Source organism: Cavia porcellus, unplaced genomic scaffold, assembly GCF_034190915.1.
Source record: "Cavia porcellus strain 051 isolate PalLab524CR breed Dunkin Hartley unplaced genomic scaffold, mCavPor4.1 scaffold_14, whole genome shotgun sequence".
Classification (NCBI taxonomy): domain Eukaryota; kingdom Metazoa; phylum Chordata; class Mammalia; order Rodentia; family Caviidae; genus Cavia; species Cavia porcellus.
In genome coordinates, this window is record NW_026947497.1 from 1,855,283 (window position 1) to 1,877,340 (window position 22,058).

Below are 22,058 nucleotides of genomic sequence, written 5' to 3' on the forward strand. Positions count from 1 at the left end.
ATGTTTGTTCTCATTTCATTCTGTGAGCAGGCCTTTTGCATATTTTGGGCCTTTGTGGGTGTTTTTCTTGTGAAAACAGGTGTCCCACGTGGCAGGGCCAGCGACTGTCCCACCAGCTTAGCAACCTGAAAGTCATGCTGCAGTCTGCGCAGAGCCCAGAGCAGAAGTAGAAACCCGAGTCCTTTTCTTGCTCTCCTTTCCTATTTTTCCTTCTTGCTTTCCCCCCACTTTTTGAGTTCCCCATTCTTTTCAAAGAACATAGAGACACTATGGGAACTACAGATTCTTGCGTGGTGTGCATAACTGGAAAAAGCACAAACACTGGAAAGCAAAAGTCAAGATAGTTACCCAATCCTCAAACCTGGAAGATTCCCAATACATTGCACAGGAGAAATTTCCAAAGGTGGGGGAGGCAGTTATACGCGCATACTTCCCAAGACAGTGACACACTGAAAATTAATGTCCCAATTATGTATTTAGGAAATGTTGGTTTTATATAAACCAGAGTTTTAGCAGTGATTGCTGAAAGAAGTCATTACATTTCCAAAAGAAATGAAACCTCTACAGAGTTGGTATCAACAAAATAGATTAATGAGGGGCTGCCATCCCATCCCCTTTTCCATGAATGCAGTCCAGAGCTTTAAATGTCCTTATATCTTTGTCATACAGAGTGATTACAAATATGGAAGCAAACAAAAACAAATCTCTGTCCCGTAATAGCATCTGAAGCACAGACTCAAGCTTCTCTGAGCCTGATGTGTTCTCTTGTTCTAAAAAACAATCCAAAAGTACTTGAGATCAAGAAAAGATAATACCACTGTCATTTCTGTTATGTTAGGATGGTTTTAGTGTAAGTTCAGCAATTATTTATTGAAGTAACTCATGAAAACACGAATAAAATACCTATATATACAAAGTGGCACAGTATGATTTTACCTAATTCTTAATAATGCACTTGCGAAGTTTCCCTGCTGTAACATAGTGTAGGCCAATAAATACAAACACTGGGTAATATATGAACACCAAGAAAGTGGGGATCATTTCCATAGAGAAAGCCCTCAGTCCTGGAAACCTCAAACATGAGCTCAGTTGGGGTTCAGTGTCCACAAAGCTGCCCAATCCCCAGAAGTCTCTACCGGAAAGTCTCTCATGGTGGAGTAATATACTTTGTGACATCATGCGGACAGGAGAAGCCTGCTGTTCTTTCTGATTCTGTCAGTGCATGTCATCTTGAAGTCACTTTACAGACTGCGAAGTCAGGGCTGATTCTGCGAGACTCCTCCCACTGCTGCAGCAGAGAAGCTGAAGATTAAGCCTGTTGCAAGAACAACAAGACATCAGAGTCCCAGGAAATGAGGAAGAAACAGGGTGCGGGGGGTGACCTCAAGGTGGTGAGCGTGCTGGGGGCCTGTAGCGGTTTTCTCCACACGCAGGCTCTTCAGACTCAACGTACTTTCTGGAGACCTAGTCCTCGTCCCAGCGGAGTCCCCACTGCACTCATGGCCCCAGGCTCTCCTGTCACGTCTGTGACTCAGCCTGCTACCAGGCTGGTGGTGTGGGGGTCACTATCATCCAGAACTCTGACCTTATCCACTCCCACAGCCCATGGCTTGCATCTCTCAGTCCTGTTTCTCCTCCACCTCTTCAGCTGCAGTGCTAGGTCAGGCCTGACCAGGAGGTCATTTCTCTCTCAGTGCTGTCCACTCACTCTTCCTGTGAGTTAGAGTTGCACCTTAAACACATGGCAATGTCACCTGCAACCCTGCTACTCCCACTTCATACCTGCAGTTCCAGACCCGCTCCTTGCAGTGATGAGGAGCTAAGAACTTTGTGGGTGGCTTTCCTACTTCCTGCTGCATCCTGACCAGGGAAGAGATTGAACGGGCCACTTGACCTCTCCTTCATAGCAGGGCCAGCCAGGCCCTGGGGTAGGGTAGGGGATTTCTGTCTGCAGCACAGACATGGCTCTCTGTGTTGGTCCAAAGACAGTGAAGGCTGAGGCAGCTTCTGTGTTTTAGGTGGGAAGTGACCAGGCTGAGTGGGCAGGGCTGTGGACAGGGTGCGGAGGCTGACCTCAGCCTGGTAGATGGCACGGCGTGCTGGAGATAGTGTCACCACCATAGAGATGTATCTGCCTTCTCATGGCATAGGTGGTGGAAAAGTTTCTTTGATAAGGGTGGCAGCTGTGTCTCCTGCTAAGGGGGACAGGCTGCTGTGGCCTGGGGTGACTACCAAGGTTCATGTCACATCTTTGACATCCTCCAGAGAATGGATGGCTGGCATACACTCAGTACACACAAGATCGGCGTGGGTCTGGAGAGACAGTAGACCAGGCCCTCCTTCAAGTGCTAGACTGACTCACTTCCTGGTGGGGGGCAGCCCTGAGATGAACCAGTGACATGGATGGTGTTCGTGGGCTAGGGGGTCAGTGTTCCTTCCAGCCCACAGCACCCTGGCAGAGGAGCCCCCATCCTGCCCCTCTGCTCCTCTGTTGTACCCACTCTTGTGCACTGACCTGCATTCCCCAGACTGGTGCTTCTTAGCTCCTCACAGATAAGCACCAGGTGGGTTTAGAGACTCCTAACCAGCTGGAAACTGATATTTCAAGATGTATAATTACATGAATTAAGTGCTGCAGGACATTTTCAAGCTTTTCATCCTGTAGTTTATATACCACTCAGTGTCATAACTCTTTATCTTTTGGACATGCTGCTTCTTATGCCTACAGAATCTTTTTTTTTTTTTTTTTGCCTAGATTACTCTAAGGAAAATAATTCTGTAAGTCTCAGTTTACGTACCATCTGTAGGAAGTTTGCCATTAAACTTCCATGGGATCATGTCTGTCTTTAGATATCATTATCTTATCTTTTATCACATTATACTAAAACTATTTTTCCGTCTGTGTGTCACTCTGAGGTCCAGTTCTGTGTGCCCTCTGAGGACCGGTTTGTTCAGATCATTGATTGGCACCAATAAGAAAGCAATGTGCTTTGCTTTTTCTATAGTTTTGCAGAGAAATTCTAGCCAGAGGCATTTTAAGTGATAGCAAATGATACTGTCAACTATGCCACCCTCTCTTCTCCTTATCCTGCGAACTGATCTCAGAAAAAGAGAACAGAACACATTTTTCCCACCAGTGAGTGCTAACATGTATAAAAATGCAAACAATGAATACGTTTTGCATCTTTGATTCTAGTGGCCTTCAAAACTTATCACAAGCTAATGTATCACGAATTATTATTTTTAGGGTAATGTCAGTTCTTCTGAGGAAGGAACCACTTTGTTCTCATAGTTGAGATAAAAAAGGATTATACAGGGAATGTGAAAGTTAAAATAATTATCTTATTCTAAGAAACTATGGTCCTTCTGTGTAGCACTGTATGTGCAGTGACATGGTGGTATTTTCTGAAAACCCTATCCACCCTCCTGTGGTTGATGTAAGAATGCATGTGAGTTATGTGTCAGTAACAGTCATGTCCATATAGCTTTTAAAATGTTTTCTCATTTCTGTGCAGTGCTTCATACTCCAAGCAGAAGGTAGGCCATAGGTTGGAAGTATTTCAGAATTCTTGTCTGCCCTGACAAATCACATTAAGCATGATTCTCCACACAAAATAGATGATTGATAAATGAAGCAACCAGATCTAATTATATCTAGTGTCTGATTTGGAATGTATCTAGGTGGTTGTGTCTATGCTTGCTGTTGAATACAGAGTCAAAGACCTCCACTTTTTTCTCTAAAGCTTTTAGGTCTGATGAATATATTGCTGCTCATCCTGCATCTCTGCATCAGTAACTGATTCCTAGTGCAAAACTTAGAAAGTAACTACTCATTAGTTCTCCAATTCCTGGTACAGGGGTAGAAATACATATTTTAAGAAAATAAATAGCCAGCAGAATTGACAGATGTCAAACTTATTCTTCTCATTACATTCTGACTTTTACTCTTTAGAACATGGTTATCTAATTCCAGAACTACATAGAGGACAGCAAACATTATGTACCTCTGAAAATCAAGACACAAAAGCGAAGATTAGGAATAATTTTTAAGGTATGACAATGGAGATGAATGGAGTGGAACAATGATCTCTTGTCGGGCTTGTTTGGGTCAGCACTATGCCTTGTCTCCTGCATAACTTTTTCTTCTTTGCTTTTGTTCTCCTTTCCCAGTTGAACAGAGGACATTATTAGTCTTCCTCCAGGTTGGACAATGAGTGTCTATACTTTCAGCATTTTGATCACTAGAAGGCCTCCCTTTAGCAGACACTGGGGTGCAGAGGCACTGGAGCTGGCCTTAGTTACGACCTGCCCAGAATCCTCTCATCCAGCTCCCCAGCCTGGCTCCGCACAGTGTTCAGGACAAACAGGTGGGTGACGCCCACACTGCTTTCTTTGTAGTCCACCCTAAGCGTCTGGTTATAGATACGACATTTGGATGTGATGTGTGTATCTGGCCCGCAGCTCTTGCCTGTCTTCTGCAGGAAACACTGTGGGAACTATTTATTCAGCAGGTGCCTGCTGAGCGAGTGTGGGACAGACCTGAGTTGACATCTTCATGTTAGGCACAGTCAGGGGACACACAGTGACATCCTCATCTGGGCTACTTTCCCACAAAGAAAACCATGGTAGTCGGACCATCTGGTGCCTGTAAGTATTGACTCGTTTTTGTTTCTACTCTTTGTTCCAAAGCATAGATTCCTCCACAAAGCATCGCCCATTAATTGTAAAAACGCTTAACCAATGTATCTTAGAGTAACTAACATAAGAAGAAAATTTCCCAGCCCAGTTCTAGGAAAGCTAGGGCGATTCTATACTGAATAATTCTGTGGCGGGCTTGAAACGGGCCTGAGCTGTTTAATTGAAGTATGAAAAGGTATTTCTCCTGCCCTGGCTCCCGGTGAAGGTGTGGGGTAGCAATGGTGTTTGTAAGACTCACATTGGTTATTAATTAGCAGTTATCATAAAAGATTGATCATTTCATCTCATTGATACCTGGAGGTTGTAAATCAGAAAGATTCCTCTATGATCAGCTGGATGGAAGAAGTCCCAATTGACCTTGCCTCTCTGGTCACCCTCTTCATGGTGTTTTGTGACAGGTCCCCAGAGAAAGTGTAACGCGGGTGGAGAGAAGGCAGGACTTTGCACCCAGCTCCTCGGAGCCCAGGCCTGAGCCGGTCTGGGGCTGTGGTGGATCGCCTTACTTCTGGCTTTTGTACTATGTCCTTTGTCCCCCTACAAATCATCGCTCGCCATAGGGCCCTGTCTAACCAGCTGGCACTGTTGGTGTATGTTTATTGACCCAGGCAGGGTGCATTTAGGAAACACAGAAAGAATTCAGGTCATTCCACAGACAGGAAGGGCATTGGAAGAATTTTCTACCACACTCATTTCTCTAGCAATTGTTTATAGAGCTTGTTTTTAGACAGACAATGATGGTGTCATGGACACAAATAATTAATTTTTCAGGTTTCAAGACTCATTAAAATAATCTAGGTTGCAGCTGGCTAAGGAAGCAGATAGGAGCGAGACTTGAGGAGGAAGGAGGACACTTACGTATTTATTGCCCAGGGCAGGCGGACTCTCCACACGCTCAGTTCTTGCTCTTCTCTGCCACACGGTGCTCGCCTGGAAAGAGAGGAGGGTTTTGGTCTAGGTGCTCAGAGACTGGCTGAGGGGGAAAATCATGGTTCTTGATTTAGTTTTTTGTTCACCAAGAATGGTCAAATTCTCCTGCAGTACAATCATTAGAGCTACAATTTGCCTCTTGTTACAGTTGGAAATTCATTGGCCAGATACATGATCTTTCTCTGGCCAGCATCCACTTCAGCCATGGAGATAGAGCGACCCCTGGAAAGTGGATTGATCACCTGGATGATTGATGATGGGTGGGCAGGTGGAAGAGTGGTGTAGGCAAGGATGTCCATCTGTCCTTACAGAGCCAAGGTCCATGCGGAGGCAGGTGAAGCCTGGGGAATCTGCTGTGGGAAGTGGTTCTCAACTGGCACTGTGTGAAAGGCCACCATGCAAATGTGCTGTGGGTTTGACTTAATCCTGGGTGACAGGAATTCAGAATTCATCCCAGGTCTCCAGGCAGAGGGATGGAGTGACAAGTTCAGATCTGCACGCTCTTGTTCTAGTGGTTTACAGTGAATCAATTTTTGAAACTGTTCAGTGGCATAATGTTCTCTTTCTTCATTTGTGTAATCTCTAAATTTGTTTTCTGTGTAACTTTTATAGCCTTATGCATTTAAAGTGAAATAATGCACATAAACTTTCTGAGACATAGAGTGAGAACCACGTTTAAAATGCATCACGCCACTTGTATCTTCTGCAGTCAATCAAGGTGACGTTCAACTTGGCAAGATGTCTTACTAAAGCCAGGAGGCGTCATCTGGGTTTCCTGCAGGATCGCTTGATCTGCCGTACTCAGCACATACATTTCTATGAAGTTGTATTCTTATTACATGCTTGGGGGCTTTCTCTTTGGCACTAAAGAAGCTCAGGATGTGTCTGGGCTCCATTTGGAGCAGGCAGGGAGTGTGGCTGGACAGGCAGTGCAACTTTAGTGGAGGGGGAGGACTTGAGGTCAAGGAACCGTCCTCCCAGCAAAGATGACTAAGTCTGACCTTGGCTCTCAGGGCTTCTGGAAACCCAGATGATTTAGTATCTGCTGTCATTCCTGAGACCTGGCCCCTGCAGAGGTCTGCTTCCTTGGAAACATTGTTTATTGGCCACTAAGATGACACAATTCATTTCAAGACAAAAGTCCAGTTTCTACATTGAAGTAAATGGTTGTGCCAGAGAATTGTGACAGCTGGAAGCTCAAACATCTTGGAGTTACTGACCTCCCACATTCATTAACACTGTTTTTTTTAGACTTGGAAGCAAATAAGATAAATTGTAGCACCCTGATTCTGATTAGTCAAATACTTGTATCAAATTGTTTCTGTGTTTTAAAAAATGTAAAGATATTTATATAGGTGATAGTAGAAAAACAACAAACTGAACTAAACCTGTGAATTTAGGTGAAACCTAATCCTTTCAGGTTTTGTTCTAGTTATATTTTAGGCAGGAAATGTAAATTTAGGAAATGCCAGTATTGGTACTGAGATACCTGAATAAAAATAGTTTTAACAATGTAACATCTGTTAAGTGTGCATAATTTTATAAACAAAACACATTTGAATACATTTTGAAAGGCAGGGAGATGAAATGGCTTGGAGACTATTAAGGGTTATGGAGTCTTAACAGTAGACTTTAGTAAGCGCAATGCTGGTCCCAGGACCATTTGGTTACTGTTACACTTGATCTTATTAATTTTAGGCTATCAAAATCTGCTCTAAATCCTCATCTTCAGCTTTGCTGTATCACCACCATGTAGCTTTCACGGTAATTATCTGGTAATCCCTTCTCAGAGGTCAGTCGAACTTGGCAGAACAAAGGTACCAGAGGCTCTAACCTCCTTTTCTTACAATATTTGCCCCATAGACTGTGACTAAGAAAGACAGGAGGCTTGGAGAGCTGAGGCTCTGTTACGATTCCATCCCAGCCCATTCCATGCAGCCAGTGGGAGCCCTTTCAGAAGGATCCACAGTGCATTTTTGCAACCAAAAATCATGATAGGATCTGTGGGACTTTGCCTGAAGGAAGCCCTGATTCAATTGTCTCATGTGACTTCCCTAGTAGTGAGCAGAGAGGACAGGAGGTGGCTCCCTTGGGGTCCCTTCTCAGGAGAGCCCTCACAAAGGCCCTGAGGGAGCCAGGGGCTCAGGCCTGCAGGTAGCAGGCAGGTGCTGCGTGAGGATGAAGCTGGCTGCTCCAGAGCTGACTGAGCTCAGCCACCTGTGGGCTGCGGGGCTGTTCCCTGTCTCGCTCCCACCTGGGAGGAGAGGTGGCCGCTTGGCCAGGGTAGTAAGAATGTGGGGACCTTGGCTCGTAAGGGTTTCATGTGTGCCGGTAGCATGGCTCACTGTGACGAGGTCTCCCATGAGAAGTGGTTCTCAGGCTATGTGGGGAGGCTCCAGAGGGCTCTCCAGGTACAACACCTGCCTGCCCTGCCTGGGACATCAGGCCACACTCAACCTGGGGCATCTTGCTCCTGACCTAGATAATACTACAGCTTTTTGTTTTACAGAATTACCTTTAACCCGAAGAAATATTTATAATGCAGTTTGTCATCCTGTAGCTGTCACTTTATACAATCCTTTGGGGGACTAGTTTTGTGTAAGTAAAATTTGACTGGACTGAATGTTATAAATAGATTAATATAACTGGATATTAGAGTTACTGGGATTATTTTGTAAAATTTATAATTACTTTAAATTTATTCCCTTTGTGGTATCAGTGTTGTACATATCTGGTCTACTCAAAACAAGAAAAAAAATCGTGCTTTTTTTATTTTTAAAAATCTCCTTGGTATCATTTTGACTGTTCTTGGTACTTTAGATTTCAAAACAAATACAACAAATAAATTAGAATAAAATGCAGATTTTAACAATGGGAAATTGTGATTATCTTTATTGGAAGCTCAATTAAAACTGTATAAAATGATATGGAACATGACTAATACTTTAATGGATTAATAATGTGTTGTAATAAAGATTGCTGGTTATGCTTGACTGTATATAGCCATTATCAAAAATAAAACGAAGCAACAGTGATACTAAAAAGTCCATCAATAAATTCAGCATTCTTCCTGCCAGCCCTGTGGGACGGAAAGTACGTCCTGTACTGCCTGTTCTTTAGAGCCCACATATAACACAAAGAAAAACAACCTCAGACGGCTGGGTAGCCTAATGGCTTTATAAAAATGGTATTTGGAGGGTTCCTCTTTCCTTCGTACAAAACATTTCTGTTCTTTGAGAGTTAGTAACTGAGTATTCCTAAAGTAGCTATGCTTTTGGGTTGTGTCTCATGTGACAAATCCAAGGCTATAGTTAGATTTTAAAATAGCCATTTTTCCATCTAAACAACTGTCTGGGAACTCACCAGGCTCGTGAGAAATTGTCTTGACAGTGAGCAGCTTCACACTCTCTTTGTTGGACTGTGGTCTGTTTGAAATGGAAAATACCATTAGCACACAGGCCAGCGGGCGTGTCCGCAGAAAGGTAAACACAGCACTGAAAACCTGCATGTAGTGCTACGTGTCACTGAGGCGAAGCCTGCGTCTCTTCATGCGCAAAGCCACATGAACTGCTTAGCATTTTCCGCTCTGGAATCGGAGCAGTGAAGCCTCTCATGCCACTGCAGCGGTGCCAAAGCTAACTCTGGCATCAGTGTGGCAGTGCGGGATGCTGTTGCAGGGCCACCTCGCCCTTGTCTCCGGCTCTGAAGTATGAGAGGGAGCCCTCGCAGTGCCCCCAAACCTGTGGGTCAGCTGGGCTCCGGGCTCTTTGTCTGCTTGTCCGGGACCCCGCAGCACAGCGCCTGGCCTGCCTGTCCACCAGGAGTTCCTGCCTCACTGTTCCAGCACCAGCCGGTTTCTAGCCCGTTCCCTCCCTGGGACCTCCCCAGAGCTCCCATTCTCCGGACGGAGGTGCTCCAGGGTTGTTATTTCTAACACTCACAACCTGATAAGACACAAAACCACTTATACACATGCAGACCACAAACGCAGGCCAACAGCGGTCTGACCCCGCAGCACTTGCTTTTGACATGGAAACGCGATGGCGCTCTTTATGGCGCTTGGTTGTAACAGGTGCTGGGATGGCTCACAGCTCCTGCCTGCTTTTGTAAGGTCTAAGTAAAACCATCTGCTGTTCAGGTAGAGCCACTCAGAGCCAGCTTGCGGACAGGCGTGACTTTTCTGAGATTAAACATGCTGAAAATGTCACCGGGAAAACTATTTTAAAACTCTATGCACGGTTCTGTGGTAGTTTCTTTCTTAGTTTGGTTCTATTTCAATTTTCTCCCCTTATCTTGCCATTTATCTACACTTAAGAGCAGTCTTCTCTTTCAGTTGTTGGAATTTCTCTGTTCAGTGCTGAGAGCTCTTGGAGACAGCCAAATCCCTGATGATGACCTCGACAGCCTTTTCCTCCCCCTCTCCCTCCCTCCCTCCCTCCCTCCCTCCCTCTCCCTCCCCTCCCCTCCCCCTCTCCCTCCCTCCCCTCCCCTCCCCCTCTCCCTCCCTCCCTCCTCTCCCCTCCCCTTTCTCCTCTCCGTCCCCCCCTCTTTTTCTTCCCTCCCTCCTTCCTTCCTTCCTTTTCTTCCTTATCTCCTGTCCCTCCATTTCTCTCTCACTTTTCTTTCATAAACAACATAAATGATAAATACAGAATTAAATATTTTTCCCTGTGGATACTGTAAAACCAGATTGTCCAGGAAAAAGGAAACGCCCCACTTACTGGTCACTGCCATCTTCGGGTGTACCTGGGAGAGGAGATGGTGGTTATGAGAACCGCAGGAGTTCAGGTGCCGAAACCCGGCCCACCTCTGCCTGCCGGAACCTTCCCTCCAGCAGGTTTAGCTTTCCTGGTCTCCCACAGGAGTTCTGCTTTGCTTCGCTTCATTGCTCTTTCTTAGCACGCAAATAGACATTTGTGGTGAGTGGTGAATGAGGTGAAGGTATTATTTCTAGTTGTATTTAAAGACCACTGACTCAGTGTCTCAAAAGTGTATTACAAAGTATCACTCAGGTTATGAATGAGATTAAAAATAGGCAAATGTTTAATTCAAAAAATTATTACACTGAAAGAAATATAGTCCTTAATCCCACTCAAAATACTCTCCCTGTCTTTGAACACACTTTTCCTGTCTGTTATCACCTTCTGAAGCAGTTATGGAAGTCCTGCGTCCCGAGTGTCTGGTGGTGTTGTCCTGGATGACTTGATGTCCTGAATTGATTCAAAACATTTACCTCTCATGGGGGAAATATTTTTTGAGGTGGAAGGAGGAGCAGAGGGCGAAATTATTCTGCGCCAGACCTGGTTAATATGGTGGATAAGGGTACACCATAATATACTTACACATGTGCTTCTCCACTGGATGGAATTAGGAACCGGCGTTCATTATGTTTTTGATCACACCTCACAAAGACACTCATGAAAGAGGACTTCCAGAGCTGCTTCAGAGAGGGCCAAGAACCATGGGACAAACGGGCTTGCAGTGAGGGGGAGTGTTTTGAAGGGAATTCATGGTAATGTGTCTTTTACCATAATAAAATTATAAAATTTAAACTTTCACCTTAATTTTGATCATACTGTGCTCTAACTGAAACTACTCATTTGTGTAATCTGCTAGGATGCTTCTTGAGTGTCTGGGAGGTATAGTTTGGATTCAGAGTGAGGATGCAGGGTGGCTCATTCTCCACAAAGCACGGCCTCTCTGGAGTGGGTGTTGCTGGTCAGGCATCGCCCTGGGTTGACTGTGATAGATTACGGTGGCCGTCACCAGGCTTCCAAGAGCATGCCTCCCACACAGCTCCCAGATCTTGGGTCATTTTAGGTCTTGGCATTGGAATGTGCTCTTTGAATGTAACTCTCCTGGCTTTGACAGTTCTTGACACTTAGCTCCATCAACATTTTGTCTGCTTCTATTGTTGTTGCATTGCCTGGGACACCCAGCCCTCAGGAGTTAATCCATAGCACCATATCTGGGCACCAGTGGGGCTAACCGTCTTCTCTTCATCAGTAGGGTTGAGCATTTTTTTTTAAAAAACAAAACCTCCTGTATGTGTCAAATACAATTCCACCAATAGCACTCATGGTGCTGTTTCAGAATGAGTTGATAGGTTTGTGTGCCTGTTGTAATGTTTTCCTTAGGGTCCTGTAATGACGGGTCCTGAGCAGACTGGCCATGTCCACAGACATGAGGGGTGGCACGCCCACTGTGCTTACTCAGAGTGAAGTTCAGCCCACCATCACTGTTATCCGGACGAACTGAATTTCAAACTGAAACCTCTGAGTCACATTATCTTCCAGAGAGCAGAGTGGGTTTACTAATTTTCTGAACTTAATGAAGCCTTACCCGCAAACTTGAAGGGCTGATTAACTGCAGGTGTTTAATAGTGCTAATTTAAGGGTATCAGTGTTACAAATTTAGTTTGGAAAACAAAGTTAATGGTAATCAGATAGATTTGGTAGATAATATAATTTCCAAATTTGGTCTTAAAGCACTATATGTCTTTAGAATAGCTCTTCATAGTGGTTGGGATTTTATATGGCATTTAAATCCTCTTTAATACAAAATACCAACTTTTCAAACAACACATTTTTGAATTTCCATTTGCAAAGCAATTTTTCAAGATAGGATATTTTTATAAATGGATTTAGCACATGAATTTTTACCTATCCGATATACTCATCACCCACAGTTTCAGTTTGGATGGCTGATTTTCCATTAAAAAAAAGATTTATGGTTTAAATTCTTAAAAGAATTAATGTGATTTACAAAAGTGCTACCTCTGGAAACTGGGTAAGAAAACATATTTCAGACATTATTAAGAAATGTCTTCCCTCATTCCCTCAGGAAAAGACAATTCTTTGTTTTCCTGTTTTCTCCCTGGAGCTAAATGAGCCCGGCTTCTTGGTCCCTGGCTTCTTCTGTGTTGTCACAATCAGGCGTGAGGGTCTAGGAGATGGCATTGTCCTTAGTGTCCCAGGGCCCATGGTCCACACAGTAAGTGAAGCATCATGCAGTTGATGTGCCTTTTTAACATATGTATGCTTTTACCTTTATGAGACTTAGGTAGAATTTTGTTAGTGAACTATTTAGAATCGAAGTGGGGACAGGGAAGATGCGATGACCCTGGGCTCTTAAGCAGAGCAAGGGCCTGGTAGGTGTTAGGGACAGGGCAGTATTAGTACCATGTGGGCAGGGGATAAGAGGAATTATAAGGGCGCCCCACATGAAGATGTAACTGTACTATAATACTATGTAAATTATATCATCTTTTTTTTTTTCCAGGACTGAGGATTGAACCCAGTGCCTTAGCACTGAGCTACATCTCTGCCATTAAAAATGTATTTTGAGACAGGGTGTTGATAAGTCTTTAAATTATCTAGGAGGGGCTTGAACTTTCTATCTTTTTGCCTCAGCCTCCCAGAGGACTAGGATTGTAAATCTGCGCCATCATCAGATTTTGTGGGATTGAAACTGAAGGGACTGTCCCTCCGTTCCCTCTTGCCAGAAGTAGTGGTGTGTTATAAAAAGACACTGCAAAATGGTAGATGAGTTGGAACAGATGGCATGGTGGGGGATATAGAAGGGAAGAGGTGGGCTGGGCATTCCAGGAAGGGACCATGCAGAGGCAATCATGAACCACAGCATGACATGGTGCCATTTGGGCAGCTCTGGCTTGGGAGGCTGCCTGGAGCCCCCACTGTGGCAGACAGGCCATGGGCTGGGCTGAGGAGGGTCAGGCAAAGTTCTGAGCAGAATGGAGCCGAGGTACCCAAAACAGAAAAAAATGACATAATAAAGACAGAAAGAGACAGCAATGCAGTGAAGGGTTTAGTTGATGACGCTACATGCATATTGGCTCACTAATTATGACAAATACACTACAGTAACTTAATCTAAGAACAAGGAGGTCAGGCGTGGCATGTGCAAGTGCTCCTTGTCTTTGCAAATCATCCACAAAGTAGATCTATTCTAAGTGGAAAATATATTCTGAACTGAAAGAAACAATTTTAAATAGAAAGGTTACTTAGATAAAGAAAAACTACAACCCTGTCGTGGAAGACACCTTCACTGGGAGGCAGCAGAGCCTTCAAGATGGGAAACTGAGGTACAGAGCAGCTCTGAGCCCCAGGTTCCTTAGCAAGCCCTGCTTCTATGCCATCATGTGGAAATGGAATACAAACCTTCCTGAGAGACCAGGCATGCCAGCTAATGCCTGCTTGTCTCCCCTATTCCCTTGACCACCCACAAGAGGGGCTGTTTCATTCACAAGAATTCCCTCTCAGTATCTGCCAAGAGAGGTGACATTCACCAACATTTGCTGACTTTCTCTGCCTGCTCCTGTCTTAGTGACTGACTATTACACACCATTTACATTCCCTGTATGACCACCCTCATCTTACTAGGGGTGTAAGTTCAAGTTTAGTCTGAGCAAATATCCATTCTTCTTTTAGGAAAACAAAACAGAACAAAATAAAACAAAACAGTCACCTACCTGGCTCTTTCTTCCAGCACATTTGATACAAACCCACCAGAACAAATACTGAGAGTGTTATAACGATCAGAACTATGACTACCGGCAAAATGATACCTAGGAAGTATGGAGACATTGGTGATTAGTGTGGCGACTGGGTTTCACGCAGGTAGTTTCTGAGCAAAAACAGGCTTGCTTTCTGCCTTGAACATGGTTCTAATGATTGTTTTAGGTGAAGCAACTTGATCTGACTCATGGGCTTTGCTCTTGTGTCATTTCTGAGGTATCCACTTGGTGTCAGTCTTGCAGCCTTTCTGAAACAACTTCACCCTAGGAGCCCTGAGCCTGAGCAGGAGGAGAGGAAGGCTGGGAGGCAAGGACACCCCCAGATGACAGGGAAGCCACATGGCGCTCCGCAGGACTTCACAAGATGCTACTGGAAAAGAAGCACAGCCCCCTGAGCACTGCTCTAGTCCTAGTGCTGGCTTTCCAGAAACACTCACAGACATCTTCTCTAGAATACTGTTTTAAAATGAGAAAAGGCACAGCATGCCACAAGCAGATGAAATTCCCTTAGACTGAACAACATAGTTCAAAAGAGAGGTGCCTGCGTGTGTCTGCTCTGCAGTTAACTGAGGGGAGTTTGTTCCTGATTTTATTAAGGCTTTTATTGTTTGAAACAAATTCCTCTTCTTGTCTGCTCATTGTTGCTCAGCCTGACTCTGTCTGAGGATGGCGGAGAGGCATGATGGGCACAGAGCAGAGGGACAGAAGGCCAGGCCATGTTTGGACAGTGTCGCTTCTGTGTGTGCATCTGTTTCTGTGCTCACCAAGGGGTGAGGCAGGTCCTCCTGTCATGATGGGGTAGTCTGCACCTCCACAGTCAGGTCAGGTATTTATCCTAGGTGCATGTGCTGACTTCACGCCAGGCCTTGGTTGAGGTCGTGGCTGCCTCCCCTGGTAGAGACCCCTGAACCAGCATGTCAGTGATTCCTGTGCTAATTTACCTAATGAGACAGCTTTGCTCAAAGTCAAGATACTCTTGTAAGACTCTAGCTACATATATTTCCACCTGGTCCTCAATTGGTAAGTGGACTGGATGTCCTTAGCATGTGTGTATGTCATGTAGCACACACCTGTTTACCTGAAGTAGACCCTTTCATAGAGGGCACTGCTAAGAGAAAGATATCAGGGTGAAATGTTCCATTTTTGTGTCATCTAGTTATTTAAGATATTTAATGGCCAAATAAAGATGGAACATTTTCAAAGCATGCTTCACGAGGGTTTGGCACGGTTCATTTACAGAGGAGTCCCTAGGTGAGCACTTTGGCTTTCTGTAAACCAGTGCTGTCGTCATGCTTGGCTCTGGGTGGTAATTGCTTAGCACAAAGAAAGAAAATCACCAAGATGTACTAATTAAGATCAGATTCACAGTAAGTTCTCCAAGCAGGCATCTTGGAGTTACATAGGATTAGGATGGAATTGCAGGCTCAGTGGACTTGAGATAAGGCCTCCTTTAACCCTCCCCTTATTCTGTGTCTCGGATATCCAGTCTAGTCTCTTGCCATAGCTATGCCAGGAATGAAGATGAGTTGCTACTCACTGGAATAGGAGGGACTGGTTGAAAAAGAACTTGTATTTTTTGCATCTTCGATATCTATTATTTAAAAAAAGAAACACATAAGTCACATTTGGTTATCATGGGCCAGTTCTCACACTCCACCCTCTACCCTGATAGAAGGAATGTCTGTAACCGTATGTTTGATGCTTCAAGTGCAAACATTTATTCCAAAGAGGTCTGCTTTGAAAGTGGAGCTGGGCAGTTTCCTGGAGGAGGACACATCGTGCAGCCAAGTCTCCACTCAGACGAGGAGAGCTCGTACCTTGGGAATGTGAGACGTTCTCTGAAGTTGTTTGTGTGGAGGGTACCACAGTGGCTTCAGAAGGGGCTGGATCTTGTTGTTGGGTGCTAACTGTAGAAAAATCACAAATCCAGGGTCAGACTTTGATATAAACCTTGAGGTTGGACTATTTTTTTTTGCAATTTGCATTTTCGATGACCTGGGAAAACTATTGACTGTCAAATAATAGGATACATACATTGGTAGCAATAGACTGTAAGTTTATCTGTTCCTTCTGGAAAGATGGGTAAACCTGAAAGCGCATGATCTACATATCAGCTTTACATCTTGAAAAACTGACCAGCAAAACCCGCATCGCATCTCTTGTCTTCGGTTAGAGTCAGGATAGCTGCTCCAATGAGATTTTTGTGAGATGCAAATTCATGCAAAAAAGCCATTGAAATGTAACGTTATCACTTTGGGAGACAGTGACTGTCTCCTTGGGACCTAGGTACTTAGAATGGGCATGAATACATAGGACTTGGGATTTTATAGCATTTTCAGAGGGTGGAAAGATTGCACTGAGGGCTTTGCTAGAGTGCTTGAGGGATGTGAGAACGTTAGAATCCTTACAGCCTGGCAGCTGTCCGCAGTGTGCTTTGTCTAGAATAACTGCTGTGTGGCTTTATTTCCACAATATCCATACGCTTTTCTTTTCCAAAGAAAAATGTTATTAACATTTTATTAACAGTATTATTTATTTAACATTTGGTATCTTCAACCAGACCTAACTAGTAATTATGAATAAAGATTTGTTACTCAATACTGAATGCATCACAGTAAGTTTAAAGGAAACACAAGTCATTTAATTTTTTTTAATAATTTTTTTTTGTCTTTTTCATTTTTAGCAGTACCAGGGATCGAACTCATGACCACACACTTGCAAGGCAGGTGCTTATGCCGCTGAGCTAAATCCCCAGCCCCTATTTAATGTTTTACAAGCAGACAGCACTTCATCTTGTGATCCTGGGAACTGGGAATAAAATGTAAATTTCTTTTGGTATTGGGGATCAAACTCATGACTTTGCGTTTGCCAAACAGGCACTTACACTGCTAAACTAAACCCCTGGCCCATAAAATGTAGTTTTATTTAGAAATTTTGGGGAGCCTATTCTTCGTGCTGGATGAAGTACTCGGTAGCATCACGCCTGCTTGCCTCAGAGGATGGCTCTCCCCCTGCCTGCTGAGGCCCCAGCCGTGGCTGGTGAGCAGGCGGGAGCCTCCTGCTTGGTGGAGCTGAGAGTTACCGTCCCTCAGGAGTTTCAAGGCCGAGTTCAGTTGCACCAAAGAACTGATATTTCCAAGGCTGCCTGTGCTCCCTCCTTCCTGGCCACCCACAGCCCCACATACTCCTCTGCAAGCTCATGCAGTTCTGACATCTGTGGGGGTAGAATAATGTTTCGAGTCGGTACTGCTCTCACCATGTGAGAGATCTGTGGGAGGGAGCTCGATATATGCCCGTAAGAACAAAGGAAAATGTCAGGCTTGAGCACGGAGCAAGCAGAGAGAGGAGCATGAACTGGAAGGGGGGGAATGAGCTGGAACCCTGGAACCTTCGGCTGCCATTCCGAGGCAGGAGCTTCAGCGTGGATGTGCACCCCCTCGGATTTGCTGGGAGAGGCTGGAGCGGCTGAGTAAGCAGCCAGTGGACTCAATTCTCAGGATTCCCGCTGCTGCTTACTACTTTCTCCTAAGCAGCCCGGGCTGAGTGCAGCCTCTCCGGCCAGGATGAAACCTCATCCTGTCCCCTGGGAGCAGGCTGAGTGTCCCGGCCAGCAGCCTCCACTGCTGACCATGGACAGGCACCAGTCAGCCCCTCCAGTGCAGCAATCCAGCGACTGTTGGGCAGGAAACTTTCAAGGTTTTATTTGAGTTTTCTTTTCACTGCAAGCCTCAGCCAACAAATTGGTTCTGAATTCAAAACACTCACATTTACCCTGATTACGTGTAGCATCATCTGCTGCTGCCTGCTCGGGTCATGGCTTCTGTTAGTTACCCACAACTGGAGAAACCCTGTCTACATTTTCACACGACTCTATTTGTTGAAACCATAGTACTTGGGTTACTTCACAAATTGTGAGCTTGAAGTTATTCATTCTGTGACTGTGAAGGAGGGAGGACCCCTGTGCATCTGGCTGAGACCGTTTTCCTACATCACAATGGCACTGTCAGAGGAGGAACAGATGAAGCACAGAGTTTATATTCTCATGTGTCACATGATTCTGCTCCGAGGAAGCTGAGTCGTTCACCCAAAGTCAGTTTGTCTAATTTAAAAATACATGAAATAAGATTCCCCAGACACTTCCACCTGTCAGATGCTTCTTTGCTCTGCCAGGACCTGAGAAATTGAAGCACATGATGATCGTGGATGACATGGGCCTGATTAGGACCCTGACTTTGGTAATTACGATGATTACTGAATTATGAGTATATTGTGTCACAATTTTAGTTTGGTTTACAAATGTCAAATCATAACCTGAAGGAAGGGTTGGAGGCCCAGTTCTGTCCTAAAAATGTGACATGTAAATTGTGTAAACTGCCTGGTTTCTGGCAGTGCACGTCACTGGCCTTGCTGTAAACCAGTTAGTGGACAACTCGTTGACCCAAGCGAGGACGACAGTGTTTACTGGTGTCCCAGGGTGCCTGTGGTCACTGAAGAAGATGCTGTACTAAGCTCTGACTAGGAAAGGGAAAGGGACCCGGGCTCCCCAACCCCTGCAATCCCTCGCGACGTGTGCATGTGCCAGTGCAGAGCCTCCGAGGACACGCTGGGCCACATGGCACTGCAGGCTGTTCTGGCGGGTTTGTCCCGGAGCTCTGATGTCCTTCCGAGGGGAGCCAAAGACCTCCCTGCGCCTGCCAGAGAGCACGCAGGATCCCGGGTACTGTGGCGGTGCCCTCTTCTGCTCCACTCCGTCTTCACACTTGCTGGCCTCAGCGGCTGTCCCTGCCTCTCCAAGGCACTTTCTCTAACGCACCTGAGCGCTCAGTTGCGTCTTACTCCCTTCTGGAAGTTTCTGACCCAGGCAGCCCCTAGCAGCACCCGCTCAGCATCACCTCTCCTGGCTGGTGGGAATAGAACCTTGGCCCCTTTAACCAGAAATCACAGCTGGGGTTTGTCTTCTGACCTTTTTCCTTTTCCCCTTCTTTGGAGAACTTTGCCCTGCCCATGGGGGAACCTGTGTGGTCACCTGAGTCCTCTTCCTTATTCAAGCTGTGGGCACTGTGTGAGAAAGGCCTCTCCTAACAGTCTGTACCAAGAGCTGAGCTATTCCCAGGGGCACTCTCTGAGCAGACCAACTACAGGAATAAGATCCCTAAAATTAACTTGCATCTTTCTGGACTGTGAGCTTCCTTGTAGCATTGTAATTAAAAAGAAATCATTTGGTTGATTAACTAGTCACAGCTAAGATTTATTGTTTGCAGTCAAATAATTTAAATATTTACTGTATCATTTATTTCTTTTGGCTAGCAGAAAACAAGGGTGTAACCCTCTGTGTCACTAGCACCTGGTTCTCTAGTTTGCTGTCCTAGTGCTTATCCCATTGCCCACAAACACAAGGATTTTTTTCTGCCAGTTCATTGCTAACATCACTGACCACCTGCCCAGCATGGTTTCAAGTATGCACAAACTTTCCTAGGCCCATTTAAATGCCCCTGAAATGTCCACATCTGTTTATTTTTAAGCATAGACTGAAGTTTCGTTTCACTGTGGCACAAAGTCTTAACTAGATTTGGATTACACCATAAATTGGTGGCCCTTTCTCTGAGAGAAATTTTAGGACAGTTATCTACACAGTTATTCCCGACACTACTGATTTTGCTTGCGACCCTCAGTTAGGAAATCATTTCCAAATTCCGCACACGCATTCACCTTGGTTATGTGTAATGCCACCCGCTGTTGCCTGTTCATTTTCATCTTCACAGTGCTGGTCGTGGCTTCCATCAGTTACCCACAACCTGAGAAGGCCTGCTTTTCAGATGATTATGTTGTTGAAACCGTGGTACTTGGTTTATCTCACATATTGTGAGCCTGAAGTTACTTTTGCTGTGACTATGGTGCAGACATGGGCTGATGATCGTGTGTGTTTGGTCCATCAGAACATGTCCAGTGTGTATCCTACTTGCTCTTAGAGGATGAAATTATGGCTCTTAGAAGGATTTCATGTTACCCCAGTACTAATGTATAACCCCATAAGCCTGGCTCACTTAGTCATATCAGATCATTAGTTTGCAACTTAGAAAGAAGGAATTCAGAAGCAGGAACATGAGCTATGTTAGCAGGAGATTAGTGTAGGAGATGTGCGGGTTAACACTCCAGTGTGAGGCTGGAAATACAAGTGTGTTTCACTTTACGGCTCCTACGTTGCCTGCTTCTTTTAATGGGGAAGTGTTTGATATGCCCATCCTGAGGGCTCAACTCCATTGCATGGAGCGATTATTAATTGCTTTAAATGGTCTGCAAATAATTGAAATGGTCTCACTGCAACTTGATGGGTTCCTGTTCCATTTCCACACAAAACTTTTCAATATTGACACAATAAATTCTTTCCTCTTCTTTAGAACACGTTAATTGTGCGGTTTTTGAATGAGCACCCTGCTGGGTTTGCTACAGCTGATCTCTCAGGCTCCTTGATTGACTCTTTGACTTCTACCTGAATTACATCCTTGATGGGCCCGAGGGCTCAGTGTTGCTCCTCACCTCTAACTGCGCTCATTTCTGTAGGCGTCTCACTCACTTTGGGGTGTAAACAGCACCTCTACACCCCGTCTTCCAGCTCGTTCCAGCTCCGGCCCAGCCCACTTTCCTCAGCTTCAGATTCAAGAGTTCAGATGCCTCCTGAGCAAGCCACAACACTTTCCATGCAATGTGTCCGCACTTGAACTGCTTCATCTACGGTGTCCCCTTTCCTCTTGGGGCAACAGTTCTCTCCTAGGGCTCAAGCCAGTGCTGGATTTGGGTTCGTCTCGTTCTGTTCTCTCTCACCTGCCATCATCAGGAGCCCCCAAAGCTCCACTGAGAAACACATGTAGAACCTGGCAGGTTGAGGTCGCCCAGGCTGCCCTCCCCTGGTCTGAGTTACCGTCACCTCGGCCTGCAGACACGTTTCTCCTCTGTGATCTCAGTTACACTTAGGAAGCGGGACTCGGGTCCTGGCACTCCTGTGCTCAAATCCCAAGTGGCCCTCCAGGCCACGTGCAGCACAAGCGGTGTCGTGCTGTGGTGCACAGAACCCCACGGGATCTGCCAGAAAGTCCTGCCTCAGCTCGACCACCCCCTTGACCCAGTCCCCGGGCACCACCTCTCCCTGGACACTCTCCCCACAAGCGGGGGACTCGCCCCTGTCTTGCAGTTTTCAAGTCTTTCCAGGACTTGGACGCTGAGCACAGGTTTCACGCAGGCCCTGGCCTCGGCCCCCACGCGGGGACCCTCCCTGTGGGACTGCTCTGCTCCTGCATCTGCTCCTTCTGAGCACGCTCAGTACTCATGAACTTACTGTCTAGCTTGGTTGTCAGTTTTGCAGGTTGCAGGCTCTTTCCTGCTGGATCACCAGGCCTTCCGGGGTCTGATGTTTCCCTTGTGCTAGAATAAGAAGGGTCTCTCTGAGTTTGTTCCACGGGTGAAGAGTTTCGGCAGTTGAAGTGATTACTGCTAAGTGCAAGGTGAATTCAAGAGATTGCCTTTTCTGTCTTAATATCAGGACAGGTGGAGAGCTAGAATCATTGCTTTACTCTTTTTAAAATGTAAAATAAACACTAAAAACAATGCCACAGAATTTCAAATTAATATGATAAGACATTAATAATGATCACTAAATTGAATATTGTTATCTTCAAAGTAGTTGCTCAGATTATAAGATACACTTGTGAAAAAATGATCAATGAAAGCACAAGCTGCTCTTTTTGAAGAACTAACAGATTAGCAGTATAATTGTCTATTATATATACACACATGTGATGATACATGCTGTCTCTCCGCTTCTGTATTTTCTCCTTTGTCCCATCTCAGTTGTTCTTTCCTTGTGAGCAGTTTCGTCCCCTTTCACTTTCATGATAGCTGT

The 22,058-nt window shown here is 45.2% G+C and overlaps 1 protein-coding gene across 1 annotated transcript in view; it reads right to left on the reverse strand.

The window, feature by feature from the left end:
* Nucleotides 1–456: 456 nt before the first annotated feature.
* The window catches only part of Emcn (endomucin), an 84,436-nt gene continuing 62,834 nt past the window's right edge, over nt 457–22,058 (reverse strand). Inside the window, exons 6-12 of the mRNA XM_003468023.5 lie at nt 15,979–16,068; nt 15,699–15,752; nt 14,117–14,212; nt 10,347–10,371; nt 8,989–9,050; nt 5,554–5,625; nt 457–1,315 (exon numbers count right to left, since the gene is read on the reverse strand). Of these exons, the coding sequence (XP_003468071.2) occupies nt 5,591–5,625; nt 8,989–9,050; nt 10,347–10,371; nt 14,117–14,212; nt 15,699–15,752; nt 15,979–16,068 (362 nt within the window). The 3' untranslated portion in view covers nt 457–1,315; nt 5,554–5,590. The remainder of the gene's footprint in view (nt 1,316–5,553; nt 5,626–8,988; nt 9,051–10,346; nt 10,372–14,116; nt 14,213–15,698; nt 15,753–15,978; nt 16,069–22,058) is intronic.